General features: G+C 43.4%; 1 protein-coding gene across 1 annotated transcript in view; it reads right to left on the reverse strand.

Moving 5' to 3' along the window:
- Nucleotides 1-1,139: 1,139 nt before the first annotated feature.
- Nucleotides 1,140-19,930, reverse strand: part of WIF1 (WNT inhibitory factor 1) — a 45,762-nt gene continuing 26,971 nt past the window's right edge. Inside the window, exons 4-10 of the mRNA XM_010561950.1 lie at nt 15,111-15,251; nt 12,176-12,271; nt 10,451-10,546; nt 8,986-9,081; nt 4,912-5,007; nt 4,198-4,293; nt 1,140-1,961 (exon numbers count right to left, since the gene is read on the reverse strand). Of these exons, the coding sequence (XP_010560252.1) occupies nt 1,840-1,961; nt 4,198-4,293; nt 4,912-5,007; nt 8,986-9,081; nt 10,451-10,546; nt 12,176-12,271; nt 15,111-15,251 (743 nt within the window). The 3' untranslated portion in view covers nt 1,140-1,839. The remainder of the gene's footprint in view (nt 1,962-4,197; nt 4,294-4,911; nt 5,008-8,985; nt 9,082-10,450; nt 10,547-12,175; nt 12,272-15,110; nt 15,252-19,930) is intronic.

Genomic DNA, 19,930 nt, shown 5'->3' on the forward strand with positions numbered 1-19,930 from the left:
GAAAAAGCAGAAAGCTAGCAAATGTGACATCCATGTTTCTAAACAGCTCCTGGGGCATCCCTGGAGATACAGAGCAGCTACACATTTAACCTCAGCCTAACATTAATCTCCTTCTTTCACTGCTTTTAAGGAAAAATCTCAAAAAAAGTTTCTTCCTCAACGCCTCCCCCAAGTTTTCATCTCCCGAGTGTCTTCTCCTGTGCCTGAGGTTCCCCGTTTTCCACCCTCTTTCAATTTGAAGAGGCTGCTTTCGGGCGAGCACTGGCTGGGGGCAGAGGCTGAGCTCCGTTCCTGCCCCACGGCCCCCTTCGCTGGCCCCAGTAAAGGGAAAAGTCCCACCACACGAAGGACAACATAGAAACACATCCTTAGAGAGCTGTCCACCCTCTCTCTGGCCTAAGCAAGTCTTTTTGCTTGGCCTATGGGTCCATTGACTAAATAAGACCAGCAAGGTCAGGTTAGTAAACTAGACTTTTTCCTTTGTAACTGAAAACTTCTCACTCATTAATTTTATGCCCCAAATTATGTGTTTTATTTTTTTATTTAACTCCTCCCAGATAATAAGGTTCCCAGAACTGCAGCATAACAAGGGTCAGTAATCATTTGTTGTAGCGGACATTGTTCTTCAGCGCAGACACAAACCATTTTCATTGCTTCCTAGCCACAGCACATCACAAACCGTGTGGCCCTTGACTGTTGCACGAGGCAGCACCCAAATCTTTTACAATCTGAACACAACATGACATGGGAGCATCACCCTTGAACAGGAAACATCGCCGGGGCTGGACTGTTACCTGCTTGGACAGAGGCTCCGAGAAGAATATCCCGGGTACTGGTGGCACCACGAACAGGGCACGTTCCAGCTTGGCATGGCCGGCGGCAGCGCGGGAAGGGAAAGGAGGACATGGTGGAGGGCAAATACAGGGAGAGAAACACCTGGCCTTCAGTGCTATCCCCTCCTTTGCAAAGGCACAAGAAGAAGTTGCTCTTCTGAAATATTTTTAACAGCTGTGGGGCTAAAAGCAGAGACAGGGAAACCAACCCCACTGTGCCACTGTTTTATGAGGGCACTCTAGGAAAGCCGTCGTCCCAACCCAGCGCTGATGAGACCGCAGCAGGCTGCACAGAGCAGTACTCGAAAAACCAAAGCAGCATCTTTATTTTATACATAACCGTCAGTATAAAAAGTTTATTACATAAGAGCTGTTTTGTTTACAATATATTATATTGCTTCAAGCTAATGCAGAAAGTTCATACATTATAGTTCTACTTTGTTTACAATATATTACGTTGGTTAAATGGCACCAACGCAGTATATTTTTAATATACATTATTTTTCAAAACTGTAAGGCCAAAAATAAAATTGAATTGAGTTAATCAGTTTTTAAATTAGGCAACTTATTTATTTTTCTTAGGGAAAAGTCTAAATACACAGTAGCAAAAATGTAAAATGCACCTTTCTTTTGTCTCAGGCAAATTAAATATGTAGTCATTGAAACGATTCAGGTTAGCATCTACGAGGTTTTCTGCTTGAATACTGTTACTAAATTTTTGGAAAATATTTGCAGCTATATAATCAAAACAAGGAAGTTTAAGCATAACTGTAGTACAAAACACGATCCAAAGCACTGAAAGAAGCAGCCTATATAATCACGCTATAGCAGTATTTATAAAACTTAAAAGGAATAGTAAATATCAGCTCAGTGGTTTATAATGAAGCTAATAAAATTCCAGCCGTTAATCTTAACTGTAATGAACAGTGTTTTTAGCATTCAATCCATGAGAGGTTAATGAAGGCTATGAACTTTGTGTAACACGAACCGTTTCAGATGTTGGAGTTCACCAGATATAATTGGATTCGGGTGGAACATGCCTCTCCTCGGCCCTTTTCGGCGAAGGCGTGTGCTGCCTGTGCTTGCTGCCTGCTGGCCTCAGGGCGCTCAGACCGCTGGCTCCATGCCCTGGAAAATTATCCAGTTCAAGAGAAAAGAAACCACAGAAGCGGGCTCGCAATCCACGGCTAATATTTCAAGTGGAGACAGTCTCCCCCATTTGAACAAAGGATTTTGCTGTGCCTTACGCGAGTGCTCGCCCTTCTCTGTGTCCCCCCGGACGGACAAGGTGCTGCCAGATGGAAAGATGCTCGTGCCTTGCCAGGGAGCCCAGGCATCATCAGCACACCTGGGCTGTCACTCAGCCCCGCGTTCACGTGGACACAGCCCACGCTGGGTGGGTGAGAGCCGTGCCGATCTAAAGAGGGGCATAAGCATCCCCCCGGGGAGAATCTGCACCAGCTACCTGAGCTTGGCTTTGGTTTATGGCTGAATGTGAAGAGAAAGAACAGCAGCAACAATAAACACCTAGGGGGGAAAAAAGCAGTCTGAAACAGGCATAGCAGAGCTGCTTTGTTGTGGAAAATGAAAATGAACAATAAAAATGGAATTCAAAGTATTATGTTGTAATTATTTATAGTTTCATTTACCCATCTCATTACCTAAAGCTCATGGAAATGACTTTGAAAAACTAAGTCCCCCGTTCAGTCTTTTTAACCACTTCTTTTTAAGAAAACAGCTTTACCAAGGAGCCATTCATTTGATGGAGTATGAAGCAAGTCTCTCAAATTAACTATAAACCTCCTTTCAATATCAGGAGATGTTTGGTTTTAGCTGAAAAGAGTGAATTGCAGTGCATGCACTTGTATGTGCAATTTAAGCCCTACATAGGCACTTAAAATGGGGGTAAATTTTACCCAAATGGCCCATTCTCAGTTTCTTTGCTGAATACAAAGAGAGTTTTGCAGTGCTAAACACAGCAGGACTGTACCCAAACTCCAAGTAGTGAAGGCTGGAAAACCTTGGGGCTGACCATAATGTGTGACTATTGACTCCTCATTACAAGGCAGTTATGAGTTTTGGTTTTGTTGTACAGGTAATTATTTCTTTGGGGATGGTCACCCATAGTACATACTTTTTTTCACTTGCTATCTGAGTTCTTTATACGAAGAAAAAGTTCATATTGAACTTATGAATGGACATTCACATTGGTTCATTTCCATGTACATTTTTTCTAACCATAACTTATATTAATGGTATTTCTCCTTCAGAGAATGACATGAATACTTAAACACAGGTTGACTAACAGCAGAAAAGTGGACTCCCCAAACCTAATTTTCACAGCAAGATCCATTTTAGTTAGATAATACTATTTTTCTAATGAAACAACTATATTTATTCTAATACATTTTAACGTGATACAAATCACAGCAATCAACAGCATTTAATAAAAATCAACATTCAGTTGATGCTGCAATGTAAGGTTCACATTTCTTATAGCTAATTGGTGGGTTTTATAGCTGCAAAATTTTTCAACTTTTTTTATTATTGACACTTAAAACACTAAATGTGAATCATTAGCTAACAGTGATAAACATTAATACCTCATGGGAGGATGTACAGAATGTCTCTTGAAGATCTGCTGTTACAGCACTGTTGCACATGAAAAATAAAGTTAAATCTGAAGCTCTTACTGGAGATATCCAATTGTATTTCAAATAATTTCATAGTGCTATTTTAAACTCAGTGAAATGATCAGTTGCTTCAACAGGTGTCAAATGGCCCAATAAGCACAGCAGAAACTCATTTTGAGGACTTTAACTTTGCTTTGGGACAATGTATTTTGTTGCCTGTGGAGCATGGGTGGGAAGAGGAGAAAACTCTGAAGTTGCTAAGCATAGCTCCTGCATAACTCTTCAAGTTTTCCCCAAAGTTTCTAAAGGACATTTCATTTTTTCTAAGTTTTAATTGGCTTTAAAACCTGACAGAGTTTTATTTCTAAAAATGCCTACCCAACATTTTAAAGCTAGCTGACCTGACTGAGGAGTACTGAAGGACTTTAGACCCCTTCCATGGGTGGAAGACATGCAAGGTCATCTAGAAATCTGGCTGATACCAGATGCTGGAATTTCTAATACAAGGGTGATCTTGGTAAAACACTTTCACACTATTCTGAGGTTTTTTTAAGTAGTAAAAATTATGGAGTATTGAAAAATCTTTGTTTTATTGTTTGGATTAAAGATCAGAAAAAATGGAGTGCAGTATCATTAATGATGCTGGAAAGGCTCTCGAAGCAGTCGTTTCTGTAGAGCACTGGATGCGCAAGACCCCCGATACGGACTCGCAGGGTTTGTTTCTCACTTACTTTTATTGCAGTGTCTCCCGTGCCAGCCTTCCTTGCACTGGCATTTGTTGGGCTCAGCACAGGTGCCGTACAGGCCACAGCCGGGTTCGCAGACAGCTGTAAGAGAGCGAGCGCGTACACCTGACCTCCTGACATTTCATCCGGAGACGGAGTTGCATATTTGCTTTCCCTGCTGTTCCTCACGATGGGCTGGTCCTGGCAGGGGCTGGGGCTCTCCCAGTAAACCTGTGCCTTTGCACAGAGTGTGTGCAGAGCCCCAGGACAGTCCCCTCTGCCTCCCACCTGCAAGGTCTGGCTCAGTCTCTGGCAGAGAGCAGCAGATCAAACAGCAGAGCGCAGCGCCCACCAGAACCAGCGGGAGAAGGACGGTAGCCCCCAGCATCCCTCTCACAAGGTGCTCCCATTGGATTTTAATGTTGCAGTGTACTGACATTTTATTAAGCCTTTCTCTATTACTGAACTGCTATTACTGAGCTGACACGTTGCTGTTTTATAGAATCTCAGAGTACAGAAGAGACCATGGGGAGGCTTTGTAAAGAAACGTTTCTGGTTTCATAATTCCCTTAAGTCTGGTGTATGCTCTATGTCCAGAAAATAAATTAACCTGAAATACTTTGACAACAAACGATTAGTGCTGACATAATGTAAAAAGATACTGTACAGCCAGCTTGATGCTCCTACAACAAAGACTGATGGAGTGGCTTTGGTACTTACGCTTTGAACACAGGTCTCCCTGGTAGCCTTTGGAGCACTTGCATTTATTCTTACCAGTACATTTGCCTCCATTTCGACAGGGCTGATGGCATTTACCTAGAAATTGAAAACACGAAAATAACGGTCTTAGTCCCCTGCACCTAGTGGAGACAAGTGTCTGAGAAGCCTGACTTGTACCTGAAAAACTCATCGGACGCTGGTGTACGAGTGCGCACTACGGAGCCATCAGGAAGACTTTGCTGCAAGTCTGTGCTTCCAGTTTACATGCATTCTTCTGCTTTGAAAATATGACAACAATTTGGCACGGCCAAAGCCCGTGTGTCCATGCAGCTTTTGCCTGGATTTGTGTAACCGGTCAGTATTGCCGCCTGCTCTCCTCACCCTTCGTGGGGGAGGCAGCACTGTCCGCATTTCGGGTTTGCAAAGCCTGGGCACAAGCAGAAGAAAACCTGGTGGCGGCCGGGAGAGATTTGAAGCAATAGGATGCTCAGGAGCTGACAGGTACGGCCACTACTTGCAGACAATAAACAGCTCGGCTGGGCCTGTCAGCTTGTAAGAAGAGGCTGTGGAGCACCACGATGCCGCGGATGGTGCGGTGAGGGCTGTTCCACACCACAGCTCAGAAACTAAAGGCACATTAAACAAGCATGCCCTCCTTTCCTGTCTGCAAAGAACAGAGCATCTTTGGTAACAGTAATTAGAACTGGCAGGCGTTTTTCCAGGGTTTTGGACTGGAAATTGCTGTCCCTCACATTCGCACTTTGCCAAAGGACGAGGCTGGCTCTGGTGGCGGTGGGTCTGGCCCTGACGCGCCGGGGATGGAGGAGGTCCACGATGGTGGAGGAGAGCCACGCTGGGCCGGACTCACACCGAGGGCCTTCCTCAAACTTAATGTCAAGCCTCCCATCACTAATTAAATCCTCACTCGTCTCTGGAAGGGTGACCCCCAGGCCGAGGGGGGGCCACTGCCACGTCCCTGGGCGCTCGCGGGGCAGCAGGAACTACAGCCTCGGTCCCTTGCCTCATTGGTGGCCATACAGACCAGAGCAGCTTTTCTCACTGTCGTCCAAAGCTTTTTTCATCTTTTCTAATCCCACATTTTCTAGTGTCTTCGGAAAAGAGGAAAAAAACCACCCTTCCTAGATTTAGTAACAGTATTTACCTGAATCTGTGAGCAAACAAAAACGGGCACCTGGGGCAGCAAACTGTTTCCTTTCCTCTCCCTTTTTTTTAAAAAAGGATGTTACCTGCAACGTGCACGTGATAATTTAAGCACCAACACTGGCTTGCTGTGCTGAAAACCTCAGCAAACGCACTCATCTCCCCATCGCAGACTGCTCCCTTAGGAGCTCAGTACACCCGGCAGTGCCTGCTCAGCTCTCAACCCTGGCAGACTTCTCTGATTCACGTGTGTATCATCAATATAAAAAAACCATTTATCCCTAATGTGCGTAATTATTTTAATAGCCCTGAAACAAGCTTCATAACCAGCTGACGGAATAAACTGTGCTAAGGAGAGCTTCTGCAAAAGCCCAATTTCCCTGCAGGAGCCTCTGGAGAGGCAACCTGCAGGTATTCTAATTTGCAAGCATTTGGATAATTAATTAATGACCAAAAGGAGCAATGCTAAGGAAATCTGTGCATTTTCCTAGTTCTTGAAGTAAATCTGGAGAATATGCGTCAAGGGGTGTGATGCTGACTTCCACAGAGTTGCATTAGGCAAGCATTTGGCTCAGCACAGCTCAATTAACTTTGGACTAAGATATTTTCACAGAATGAAGGAAAGAGTAATAACTCTGTTACTGACTGAGAAATGGAAAAAACAACATAACAGTTGGTGACAAATGGGGGAGGAATCCAAAACAAAATAAAACTCTCTGGACTCAAACTAAAACACTAATTAGAGACAATGCATAACTATAGCTAGAAAAAAACTGGAAGACTGTGAATGCTTGTTAGTATTGTAGACTGCGTCTAGTACATTTCCCAGGAATCTTAGAGAGTGATTCAACTATTACACAAGCACTCAAATTCTTTAAAAAATATTAAAAAAAACCCAAAACAACTCTCCAGTTTTCAGAAGATGGCTTTCTGCCTGTTGAAAGGTTTTCTCCCCTTGTTATTTCAAGACCCCCATGACTGAACGTAGCGGGCCCTGGATCTAAGAAAAGAGACTGAGTTGTGTTTCTCCTCTGGTGATTCTAAGCCCTGTCTAGTATTTCTTGCAGTCTTCCACTGTGGTGCTGGCACTGGTGCAGGGCCCAGAGGTGGTAGCAGCCATCAATCATGGTCTCACAATTGCCATCCCAGCTTTACAAAAGCCAAGGCAAGTGCATAGCTTTCCTTGCTCTCATCGACATGATCCCAGTTTAGCTTTTAGCATACTGTGATCCTGAAAACTTTTTTCTTTCTTTTGTACAGGAACTAGTTTACTGACTGTATTTTAATTAATTTAATTTGTGTTGCACAGGTGAACTTTTGCAAGAAGCCAAAGTCAGCTGCACCTATTAAAAGCAGCGGAAGACAACAATGAGCTTGAGCCCCTCGGACAGATCGATCGATTAAATAGATTACCCTTAATTATACATGCTGTAATACCAGTTCTAAGAATTCTCCTCAAAAAAACACCACTGACATAAAACACATGCTTCTCAAACTTTGAACCAAACCTTATTAATCATCTGAGAAGTATCAACAAAGTTGACTTGTTGGGGATTGAAGAAAGAAATGGGGTTCTGTCAGAGTGTCAGATTTGAACTTGAGGTAAGCAAAGGTAAATTCAGTGGAAACCCACACTGTTGTTCTTGCTGACATCTGATCTGAATTTATATCAAAGGGCAATCTTTATTAATTTAATAACAATAAAGCTTTGCTGCTTCTGTTTGGCTCAAGTTTTGTTGAGGTAAAAAGGAGCTGCGAAACACCTTGTAATGCATAGAGATATGGTGAAACATTTACATACAACTACTGTTTATCGACATAAATACTGAGCAAAATGTGGGTCTTATGGTATGTGTTCTTTCTTTGCACAGTAATTAATTTATTGTCCTGTATTGCCTGACAGCATGTTAGAGTTTATTTCCATGTGTTTCCAAAGCATTTGATGATACAAATTTCATAACTGTGAGAAGAGCCTGTCTCTACTGGTGCATATTAAGAGATCAGCTCTTACGTATCTCAGGCCAAAGGCTGCTCTCTGTGCTCCTGTGAAGGTGCTGGGGAACATCGGTGACATTATTTACAGCAGGGGAAGCTCTTTACACGGCGTCCTGCTAGAAGCTTTAAGCCCAGAAAGAATGACCTGATGTATGTTCTGAAAACCGAAATGCTCATACTCTATTGAAGTGTGGGGAACTACAGAATTAATCCCATTTAACAGAGCTGTGAGAAAACCCTTCTTTTAGTGAGATCAAATACTTGACAGCTGACCTCCCAGGTCTGTTCCAGCCTAGCCATACCTCCACCCCCAGCTTTATATAGCACACTTAGATCAGCCATGAGCTAAATATTTTTAATTGCTTTGATGCTAAACTTCTGAAAACAGCAAGTCTTCTGATGTTTGTCACACGGATTTTCAAGTCGCCGTGTGAATGCAACTTAATATGTTACATGAAAGCTCTCAGCTCTTATGGTTCAGTCCTCCCTTTGCCCCAAACACTTTCATTCCCAACTTAAAATAGCCCTTTCAGAGGTGTGGGCTCAAACCTATTCTGCTGTGCCCAAGTGCGAACTACCGTAACATTTGAAAATCGCTGCTCCACACGGGCTTGGCACAGCAGCCCATCTGTCTGCCACAGAGTACTGCTTGCATACTTATGGCCTGATGGTCGTTACCAAGCCCAGTTACTAGTAAAAAGAAAACAAGGTAGGGGATGAGATGGTCTAGCATTGAGTCAAACTTACCAGTAGGAAACTCATTTGGAGGCATGTGGCATCTGACTCTCTGAGGCCCCAACCTGCCGTGTGAGACCCTCGCTGTGAGCCCAGCAGAGGCAGGCTGCACATCACCATTCAGACACTGACACTAGAAGAAGTTGACGTAAGTGAAAGCAAGCACATGGAGATGCTACTCACTAATTTCACATTGGTCTCCTTCATAGCCCGAAGGACAAATGCATTTTCCCAGATAGAAACACGTTCCTCCATTGAAACAAGTTGTTGTACAGTTTGCTGAAACAGATAAAACAGGAATGAACTAAGTCACTAACATGAACTCAGCGTGACTTGGCCTTAACGTTTTCTGCTGTTCATCATAAATAAACATTGAGTAGGTTTAAAAAAGTTCATTAACATCTTTTCATGTGGTTTACAAAGGAAGACTGAAATGCGGCTTTTCCTACACAATGCTTTACACAGGCACACACACAAGTCAATATAGAGACAAGTGAACAATACAGCAGTGAGATCCTCGAGGACAGATTGTGTGTGTACATCTTCATCAGTCCTCACATGTAAAGCTTGCTGAAGGATCAAGTCACAATTGCTATTGAAACTGCCAGTGTCTGATAAAAGGAGCACAGCCTAGGACTGGAAGTTACTTCTACAAAAGGATATTTCACTACAGTTCTTAATTAACACCTTAACTAGGAAGAAATATGCATAAGTTTTTGCTGTGTGGTGACATAGGTGCAAATGCTGTGTCTCTGACTTGCCAAATTACTTACATTGTTAGACGTGACTTTTCCCCAAATAGCTGGGATTCACATTAATCCTTCAAGACACTGGGAGCATTTCACTACAGTGCACTTTTGAAACATTTTTTAAATGAGGTAAAAGTCTCATCAAGGACTAGATACAAGTCAGAAGGACACTGACAAAACAGTTTGTGCAAGCACACCTAAAGGCCTAGGACGGTTCCCATTATTTTTCTGGAAAGTCCGCTAGGACCTTTTGCGTTTAGTCTTTACTTCATATAGTTCTGCAACAATAAATGCAATGTGATGTTCTGTAATCTGCTCTGCCATGAGCAGGTCAGTTATATTTCTGCAGGAAACTACTTGTTTTTTTCTATGTGGTAGCTTGGACTGTTCCAAATTACTGTTCTGAACAACTAATTGTTCTTTTTTATCCTTCCTGAGCCACAACGCAGCAACAAAAAATGAAGAGCCTGCTTATTTTTTCATGTGTACAGACGCAGCAAATTAATACTAAATAATTATTAAAACTAGTTTTACTCCAGGAAACTAGAATTCAAATAGAGATCATCTTCTTTCCTAGGCCAGAAACATATGTTAATTTTGTGGTAGGTCCCACAGCTTTCAGTGGATCAACTAAAGCGATTATCTAAATTACCCTTCATAGAGCTGGCTTATATGGATGCCTGCACATCCAGCTGTGAAAGCACTGCAAATCCCTACATTCTTCCAGCAGCTGCCAGGTTGTGCTAGAGCATCTGTTTGAAGAATCACAAAACGTTTAAAGCTTACTTACTTCATCACTTGCCTGCCTTTCCAAAATCCACTCCTAGAGGGAAACTAACACAGGTGAGTAAAGAGAGGCTGCTGGATACGGAGCCTGGGGGGGTTTAGCCAGCAGTTACCTTTGTCGCAGTTGATGCCGTAGAACCCTGGGGGGCAGATGCAGAGGCCGGGTGTAATGCAGAGCCCACCATTCATGCAGCGAGGAGCACACAGCGCTGAGGAGCAGGAAGAACAGAAAAAACGTTGCTGGTGTGACAGCAACTGGCTATTTAAATACACAGCACATTGACCTCTTAATCTACTTGTCCTTCTGCTGAATGTAGTAAGTCACCTTTGCAAAGCATCTTTGTTAGTGGCTTAGATCAATTACATCTCTGGCAATTTGTATGTAGTGTTACCAAAAAAGTGAAGACTAAATTCAGTTCAAATCCAGTTCCATACATAAGCAGAAACTGCCTCTTGTACAGTTTAATTCCAAACAGGGGAGAGCAAAGTGCCCACCTACACCCTGTGGACATTTGCAGTCCCCCCAGACCAGTCCTCTCTATAACTGGACGCTGGTGCTGCAGCTGGTGCCCAGCTCTGCGGACAGGACTGTCTCTATAGGGGCTGCGCTCAGAGGTGTCGGCAATTCGGTGGGGTTCCCAGGCAGGCTTCACCATGAACCCTCCCCTCTTCTTCTGCACACCTGAGCGTAAGCATGGCTACCTAATTTCGGCTAGGGAAGCCTGCCACGTGGCCAAGCTGTCCTCATGCTCCTCATGAACCTTCTCCAGAGCCCCGGTGCTCTCCCGAGACTTCTCTGCAGTGGTGCCCACCCCACAAGGCTCTTCCAGGGAGGCACGTCGGGGGGCAATGCTGCATCTCGCGGCTGCCCACAGTTGGTACGTGCAGCAAGGCTGGGTCCGTACTAGTGAGTCAAACAGCACCCAGGGGCGGGGGCGAGTGGGGGCACAGCATCATCCATCTTGTGAAATTGTTGGTGCCGTTCCTGGCATGGCTTTGTCCCCGGCTGACCGGCAAACCCTCCCAGGCACGGCCCTGGGGCAAGCAGTGGCCACAGGCTCCTCCCAGCAGGGAGTTTGGAGGGGCTTTTTTGGGGGGGGAAAGGGTAAGAGAGTTTGTTAAACATACGAATGTAAGCTGCACCGTGCCAGTTGGCCTCCAGGCCAGAAAACAGTCCCTGATACTCTGTACTTAATATTTTGGACGTAGCCAGAGCGTCTGGGAGTGAAGGATGGCACTGGAATAGGATGCCCACGGATATGGTTTGCTCCGTCTCAAGTCACCCCAGGGACAGTCTGCCACTGGGGCAGGAGGAAGGAAGAAGTAGGAAGAAAAGCTAGTTTCCTTGCCAAGTCCCACCAATTTCCTGGTCCTTCACTCCTGGAAATGTTGTTTGGGGCTATTAGTCACTAATGGAAGGGAAAAGGAGACTCTTCGTCTTCCCCTCTTCATTGTCAGCCTGCCTCCAAATTAGGTCTTATCTCCAAATTAACAAATGTGGAACAACAAAAGTCCTGTGCTTTGTTTCCCAGCTAGTCCTCATTAGCAGAAGATTTTTATTTAATCTTTTTGCCAGATGGATTCCCTGTGATTAAGGATCACTTGACTATTGTGTCAGTTTTTGTTAAAAGCAATCTCGTAGAGAGAAAACATTTTTCTTGTAAGCAGTTAATATTTCCATTAGATCATGGATGATAATAGTACTTCTCCTACATGTGTGGACCCAAAATATACAAAATCTTCAGAATATTATTTTTAGGGGAGGCTACAGTGCAGTAGCTACAGTTTTGTTGAGATTATGGTAAAGAAGACAGTTGAGAAGATGTTTTAAAAATTACCTTTCTCACAGTGAGGCCCGTAAAATCCATCTGGACATTCACAGACATGTCTTTCGTTGCAAAACCCTCCATTTCTGCATCCTCCTGGGCACTCCGCTTCACAAAATATAATGACAATCTTAATTGAATATTATATACTTCAGTTGTCAGCCAACTCTCGGTAGGATCAATATATTCCTTTGACACAACAGTAAAAATATTTGCTGACAGGCAAATGCTGATAGAAGTGAAAATTCAGCTAAGACCTCCTCAAGAGAAATTAGGGTTTTTTGTTAGTCTACAAAGAGAGGTTTCATCACGTGTTCAAACAAAAGCACGATGTGCTCATTGACAGACTGTGCACTTCCATTGCTCTGCTGGTCTGTAAATGCATGAGCAATGGGGATGCTCTGCTCAATCCAGCACTTTCTCCTCTGCACGCAAACGAGCAGGCAACTCAGTGCAGGACCTGCATCGCTGCTTAGACCTGCCCTGAGTATACAGGACCAGTTTCAATTTCTGCAGCCTTAAGTAGACTGCACTGCAACTTGCATTTATCCAATAGCTGATTAGAGCTACAGGAAATGATGGCTGCTATAACTACATGCAGCATTCTGCTGCACTCACATAATAGCTTGTTATTCAGTAGGATGTGAAGGGTAACTCAGAGACTAAGCAAAAGGAAAGAAAATCTGATGTACTGGTCAGGTGGCTGGATATTGTATACAACTGCCAAACAAACAGGAAAGAGAGAGGAGGAAAGGTGTAATTTTAAAATGCTTTTCTATCCAAGGCCATAGATAAATGAAGCAGTGAGTGTTGCTTTAAAAGTAAAGCTGTTTGCAGCAGTAGTAATAGTGGTAAAGGCTTTTTGGTCTTGCTGTGTTCCAACACTGTACTCTAGGACTCTTTCTGGAAGTGCTTCTCTCTTTGTCCGAATGCAGAGCTGCTATTCATTACAGAAAATGCATGCTTAAATACATTTCAAACAGAAAAATAGGAAAACATAATTTTTTGCGTAGCCACCTCTTAGCCACAACAAATCCTCTCCTCTCCCACAAAATTGCTCACTTGCTCCCCTCACTTCCTCTGGTGGGGGCCCTTCTGGGTGGCCAAGAATGACTGGAAACAGTGACCGGGGCCCTGGCAGGAGGAATCGGAGCTCCTTGCCATGAATGATGTCTTTCAGAGGAAGGAAACTCACCCCTACTCTGACATCAACTGGTAAGGACACTCTCATCCTTCTCAGCATCTGTCCCAAAACACTGCCGTGTCCACCTTACCCGAGAGAGGGCAGGAATGGGAGTTATCCCAGTACGTGCTGGAAGAGACGAGGTGAGAAAACTCCTCCTCTGCCCACCTCCAGAGTTTGGGAAATCATCCTCGTGTCTCAGCTGGCTCCAGGAACAAAGGACTGGGACAATAATCACCCCCACCTTTCCTGAGAGGCCATATGATGTAATACTGCTAAATTGTTAAATATTACATCTCGTATCAAAACGGTAACAACAACTAATAGCACAGAAATGGTAACTGGGATGAATGCTACCACTAAACTGAATTTGGACCCCTCTCTGTTTAAGCCACATTTTTCCACAATACAGACCTGTAACTCTGGTGTAACTCTGCTGTCCCGATAAGATTACCCCAACACTATTTCCAAAGTTTATTAAATTCAGTATCTTTAAACTGAAATGAAAATAAAAAGATATCAAGTGTTCTGTGTTGTATTTACATCAGCCACACAACTTCATACCTGAGATCTGATTGATTGTGCTTCTATTAAGCCCTCATTTTCCTTCCTGTTTCTCTGCCCACTTCTTCTCCCCCTCCTCCACTTTCCCTGGGCTAATTGGCAGCAGCAAGGCTTCAAAGGAGACAAGCAGCTTTGCTATTTAGGTGTAGTGAGGTTTCAAAGAATAAACAGCTCCTGCTCCTGCTGCTCGCTCTTTGAAGCCACACTACAGCCAATTAGCTCAGAGAAAACAGTGCAGAGAAGAAAATGTGGGACTGGGAATGAAAGATTTGATAGAAGAATAAAAATCTCACTCTTTGTGTATCAGCTCTGTCATGGGTTCATTTGATACAATTGCACATGACATGGCATAACTGCCTTATCTTAGATACGGATTTTTCAATTTTCACAGCCTCAGTTTAAAGTGATAATTATAGCTGTTTGTAGTGTATCAAATTAATCCAGAAAGTCTTCTTACATAGTGTTTATGGTTCATAGAATGGTTGATTAAACAGGTTCCCTCCTTTCCAAGTAAACACTGCAATAATTTCATGGTGCCCTTCTTCTACTAGCGTATCCTGTGGGTGTTTACTGCTTGATAGCTGCCAGTATTGAGGAGCAGCTTCCACCACCTTACCTGTATCCAAAACCAAGAAGTTGCCACCTGAGCTCCAGAAAACGTAAAGCCAACTTTTGCAGAAATTTTCTGATTGAGGATTTTTGCATTTGGTTTGGATGTGCAAGTTGAGATTTAAGAAACTGTTGAACTAAGGCACTAAACAGTATTAACTGAAGTCAGTATCCCCACTACAGATCCCGAAGTTCAGTTCTCCAAATTATGTGCCATTTCTGGAAATGTTAGCCTCAGCTTGTTTTCACAGGACTAGTTCACCTCCAAGCATCTCAAATCACTTACTAACAGGTGCTTCTCATATGATACATTTCTACCAACGTCCTTGATGTGATGAGCAGTGAACAGGAGGAGAAATGCCTCCAACCCAGTCTGCTCCAGGAGGTGGAGCTGACAGTAAGAAAAGGCTTAGTAAACACGTAGTAAATGAACAGCAAACCCACAGACAGAACAGCCTGGCATTCACCACCATTGCTACACATTGTGTGACCACTTTACTTCCATCTTCTCTAGCCCTTATCCTGAATGACACATAAGAAAGTTAGGTGACCTGGTCTAACAGTATTCTGGCATGTTCTTTTTAGTGTTACCTTGCTGACAGGTTTTAAAGAAGATGGCGTTCTGAGGGGTCTGGAGAATAATATTGCCTTCTGAATTCATTATGATGACGTTCACTTCAAATGCAGCGACCCCATCTTGTTTTCCAAGGCAAGGAAATCCAACCTGAACGACTTAAAGGAGAATAATGACAATAATATTTATATTTACATGTATATATATCTATATACATATAAAAGCATACATCAAAATACTAAAAAAAAATAGATAATATTTATAGTTAAGCTTTAGAGTAATGCCATTAATGAAATCCTGTAACACAGGGATACACGGATCACCTTATTCATAGGTGGCTCCAGGATTGGAAGTACAGCAGCACAGGAGATGAGCCTGTGCTCATTTACTGACATAACCCCAACAGTCTACAGCACAAACAGCGATCTTCATGCAAACATACTTTTGCTTGCAGACAAGGCAATTACTCATGCAGAGGTATCTAAGGATACACCAAAACAAGCTGGAAGCCTACATTTAATTTTCTAAGCTGAGCTGATCACTTCTGAGTCTAAATTTTGCAGGCGCTCATATGACTTCTGCAAAAACATCTTATGCATTTTGGAAAAAAAGTTACTTTAGATATGTTTAGCTGGTTTGGATATTGCAATTAATACTTAAATAGAGACACTGATTTAATCAAAACTTACTCCATAAAGTGCTGGCAAGATGGTACACTTGATAAATAAGATCATGGGTGCAAATGCTTAAAAAGAAGACATAGACACATCACTCCGACAGAACTTGTTAACTGTAGCAATATTTAGAGATTGCCTTTCCAGGAAAAGTATTCAAACACTTTTGAAGTACAAAGAGTTTAAGTAAATAATTAAGACCAGTAAATCTGGAGTATTTTAATGAGGAAGCAAGCCTGATACCTCAGAGCTATGAAATGCTCCGCTGTGATTGTCACCAGTGATCTTAAATAATCTTCAGATGAAACGATTTTATCTCTTTTCTTCAAAATTGGTTCTTACCAGCTGCTTTGTAAGTTAGATCCAGCTAATAGAAATTGCTTATTCATTTCTTCTGAAGCTAGCCTGAGATTTCAGAACCAAATATTGAGCTAATAGCCCTGTATTGGGTTTGTTTAACATTGCTTGTTATAAAAAATTTTGCAAGTTGTAATTGGGTCATTGTTATTTGTTGCCTTGCTACAATATGGAATAATTCAGTGCTGAAAGACATTCTGCTTCTGGTAACTCCTACGGACTGAAAGGTCTGTTGCAGTTTTCATTATAAAGCAATTTCATTGCTGAAGCACTTTTACACCAATCTTTTAAAAGAGCGTCACAAAAAGTATGTAACTATGTGGTAAGTAGGAAGCTCTTACAGTGGATTAAATAGTTTAAATGCAGTGAACTCCTTAAACTGTAGCAACCTTCTTACAGCACAAGTGCAGGAAAACAGTGCTTGTATTGGGATACGTGTGACTTAACTGAGCAAATTGCAATGGGGAGGAAGATACGGCAGAAGTTTCATGATGGCACTGTAGTCATATCTAGACTTCATGGAATCGGTAGCAAAGCCCTGAACTCCCCTGAGATTTGGCTGTGGGTTTAAATGCCTAGGGCAAAGACCAGGAATGCATCTCTTAGGACTAAAGTCCAAGGGGACAGGTCAGAAACCCCTTATTCCAGCACACCCCACCCTGGAAGCATCCGCATTTTTGGACTTCCCATATGTCCGAACTCCTAGGCACACAGAAACGCAGTAAAGGACCGTCCTGTTAGCAATAAGCACCTGGATCCTGGCTGAGCTCTGTGGTGGCTCAGAGCTGGCATAAAGTCCCTAAACTCTGCCTGAAACCCTGCCTTTTTATGCCTGTTTGAATAACGCTAAGCACGCACCAACAGCACCACAGTCAAAACAAAGCACAGAGCAAAAGTCCCTTGCATCCAGAACCATGGCTGTGAGCTCCCGTGGGCTACTGAAGCGCTGAGCAGGGCTGTGGCACAGCAAACCTCAGGTCTGGTCCCTGCTTCCCAAATTCAGGAGGCAGTTTACATTTCTGTAAACTGGCTAAAAACAAGGAGAGGGAATCACGGCTCGGGACTTCTCTCTGCTAGCCATCATCCCACCACCAGGCCACAGAATTGCCTCTCACGCACATTTATATTTCTGCATCCCCTGGAGTGTTTGTACCCAGGGGTGCAGAGCAGACAGCTCTAGCAGGAGTGAGGAAAATTTAACTGATTTGAAAAGGAAGCTAAGGAAACCTAGTGATTTGTATCTAGTTTAATTTTAGCTGGTAATTAGAATGCTCTACTGGGATGTGGAGGGAGCAGGTTTAATCCCTTTTGCCTGGGAGCTCGTGCCTTTTCCTTCTGTTCAGGAAAACAAGGTTCCCTAAATTGTCTCCAGTAGAGGCAGGTTGAGAGTAACTCCTGTGTGTCTGCACAGCTCTGCAAGTTTGCAGGCAATTGCTTTACCTACTTAGTTAATATGCCAAAGCCACCACCAAAAGCCACCTACACTCTCAGGGGTGGGATTGCTTAAGGGACACCTCTAAATTACCAGTCCCAGTAGAAGTGGGCACGCAGGGTCTGGAGAAGAGCAGGGGTCCATGCACAGCCCCGCAGCCCCCCATCCCTCTGCACCAGCACGGCAGAGTGAGCAGAGATGCTGCTGCACCCAGAGAAGGCACCAGTTTCTCCCACCAAACCTGGAGAGAGTTTCAGCACCTTTGGTCACTTAGCACGTACGTTTTAATGTGTCAACACCAGCAGCGGGCAGGGAGAGGAGATGTCCTGAGCCTGGCCAGCAGGCTGGGGGACGGCTGCATGAAATGCATGAAGCAGCACTGTGCCAGCAGCCCAGACACGTCAGCTTGCACCGGTGGCACCGGCACAGCACTGGGCTGGCTGGTGCAGACAGGGACGGGGGGGCTGGCTCACGTTGCTTATGGACCAGCTCCTTCTCAGTCACAGGCCACTGCATTTCTTCTGGGCACACATCAAGAGCTGGTTTTACTTTCCTCAGTGTGGTGTTCAAGGCGTTACTCGCTGCCACTACCAACGATGCCTGACTTCGTTTTCAACTCGCTGACCTCCATTCGAACCATCGGATCTTTGTAGGCTTTCCCCTGTGAAACGAGCAGCCAGCCTCCTCTCACCAGACAGGTACTCACACTCCTCTCAAACACCTTCTTTTGGGCAAGCTGAGTGCTCTTAGCACTTTAAGCTTTCATGGAAAGGCACCTTCTCCAGCCTTCTTAACATCGCGCTCTGAGCACTGAATCGGGTAGCAATCCTGGGATTTGGGGACGGGATTTTCAAATGAGTCTAGGGAACCTAAGTGATTTAAATCTAATTTGATTTCGAGGAGAATTTGATACCTCATCTCATTAAGGATATACTAGATTAGAGAAAGTTGGCAGAAAGACAACAAGCTGCATCCAAGAAGGAGCAATTGAGTGGGTTGCGGCTCTTCAGCTTGGCAATGAGAAAAATTAGGGGGGACAGGATAGACATCTACAAAATCATGATTGGCATGGATAGGACCGACAGTATGGATTGACTGCTCTACCAGTACAAGGACTAGTGCCCATCAGATGAAGCTGTCACAGCCAGACTTGAAACAACAGGAGGGGGATCTTCATGCAATGGGAGAGAGTGAACTCCTTGCCAAAGTGACTGGAGATACCAGAAGATAATATGGACTCAAAGAGAGCCTGGACAAGTTCTGGAAAGAGAGATCTCTAACCTATGTGGGGTTATAAAAAAGACAAATCACTCAAGACTTAGGAAATCTGCCAAGCTGAAGCTAGTCAGAGCTGAGAGGGTAAAGAGAAGTATCACATATGCTTGCCCCCCTTTTGCTCTTCCAAAGGTCTTCTTATGGCCACCGTTGTCCATAAGACAAAATACAAGCTAGGCAGGCCCTAAAGTACTAAAGCCATCCTTATGCTTTATTGGTGGTAGGCAAATATCCTCAAAGAAGTTTTAAAAGTCCACTGGTTTTGACAAGACCAGTGGGTTCAACTATCTTTGAGTAAGATATCTAACTGCTAATCTCCATTCCTGTTTCCCACTCTTATGTTTAATACAGCTGTCCTTCCTCTTTTATTCCTCCTTAGTTGTCTTTAGTGTAATCTTTGGGGCTAAAATGCTTTTTCAAGAAATAACTTGCTACTGTTGATTTGTTACTAAATACAAGCTTGTGACTAAATTTCTTCTGACATGCATATGTGTAGAAAAATCATTTGGTAATGCAATAGGTACAGGCAAACTAGACTAGATTTGTCAGAACTGTTTTGCAAACATATAATTATAGGAATAACTACAAAGTAGCAAACATTCACTACTTTTATAGCATGTATTTATTTAAAGCTGCTTAGTTAATTTTGGCCAGCTAGCAGGCATTGTAAAAAAACCACCATCATACTAGTGGCTCACTGTTAAATAGTGTACATGCTTCAAATGCTGTATGTGTACTGATTGTCAACTGCTGTTAAACACCCGACTCACTATAATGCCAAACAGGACTTAAATATGGCTTATATGTACTAAGCGCAGTGACTGCACAAGATCCACATAAGGAAATGCCATGGACATGCCCATATTAGTCCTGGACCTGAGGTACCAGTGCTGCAAACAGGGTAAAAGTCCTTTTTGGCTTTAATCAGACCTCCCATCACGATGGTTAACAGACCTTCTGCTGGAACTATGAGATCTCATCTCCGGCCTTCCTGCACTTGTAGATTATGTTTTCCTAAACACAGTCAGAAGGAGGTCATTTTGGTCTAGCCTTTCTAGATAGTTAAAAATTAAAGGAGAAACTAGCTTATATTAGAGGA

Source organism: Haliaeetus leucocephalus, unplaced genomic scaffold (assembly GCF_000737465.1).
Source record: "Haliaeetus leucocephalus isolate CR32 unplaced genomic scaffold, Haliaeetus_leucocephalus-4.0 Scaffold151, whole genome shotgun sequence".
Lineage (NCBI taxonomy): Eukaryota > Metazoa > Chordata > Aves > Accipitriformes > Accipitridae > Haliaeetus > Haliaeetus leucocephalus.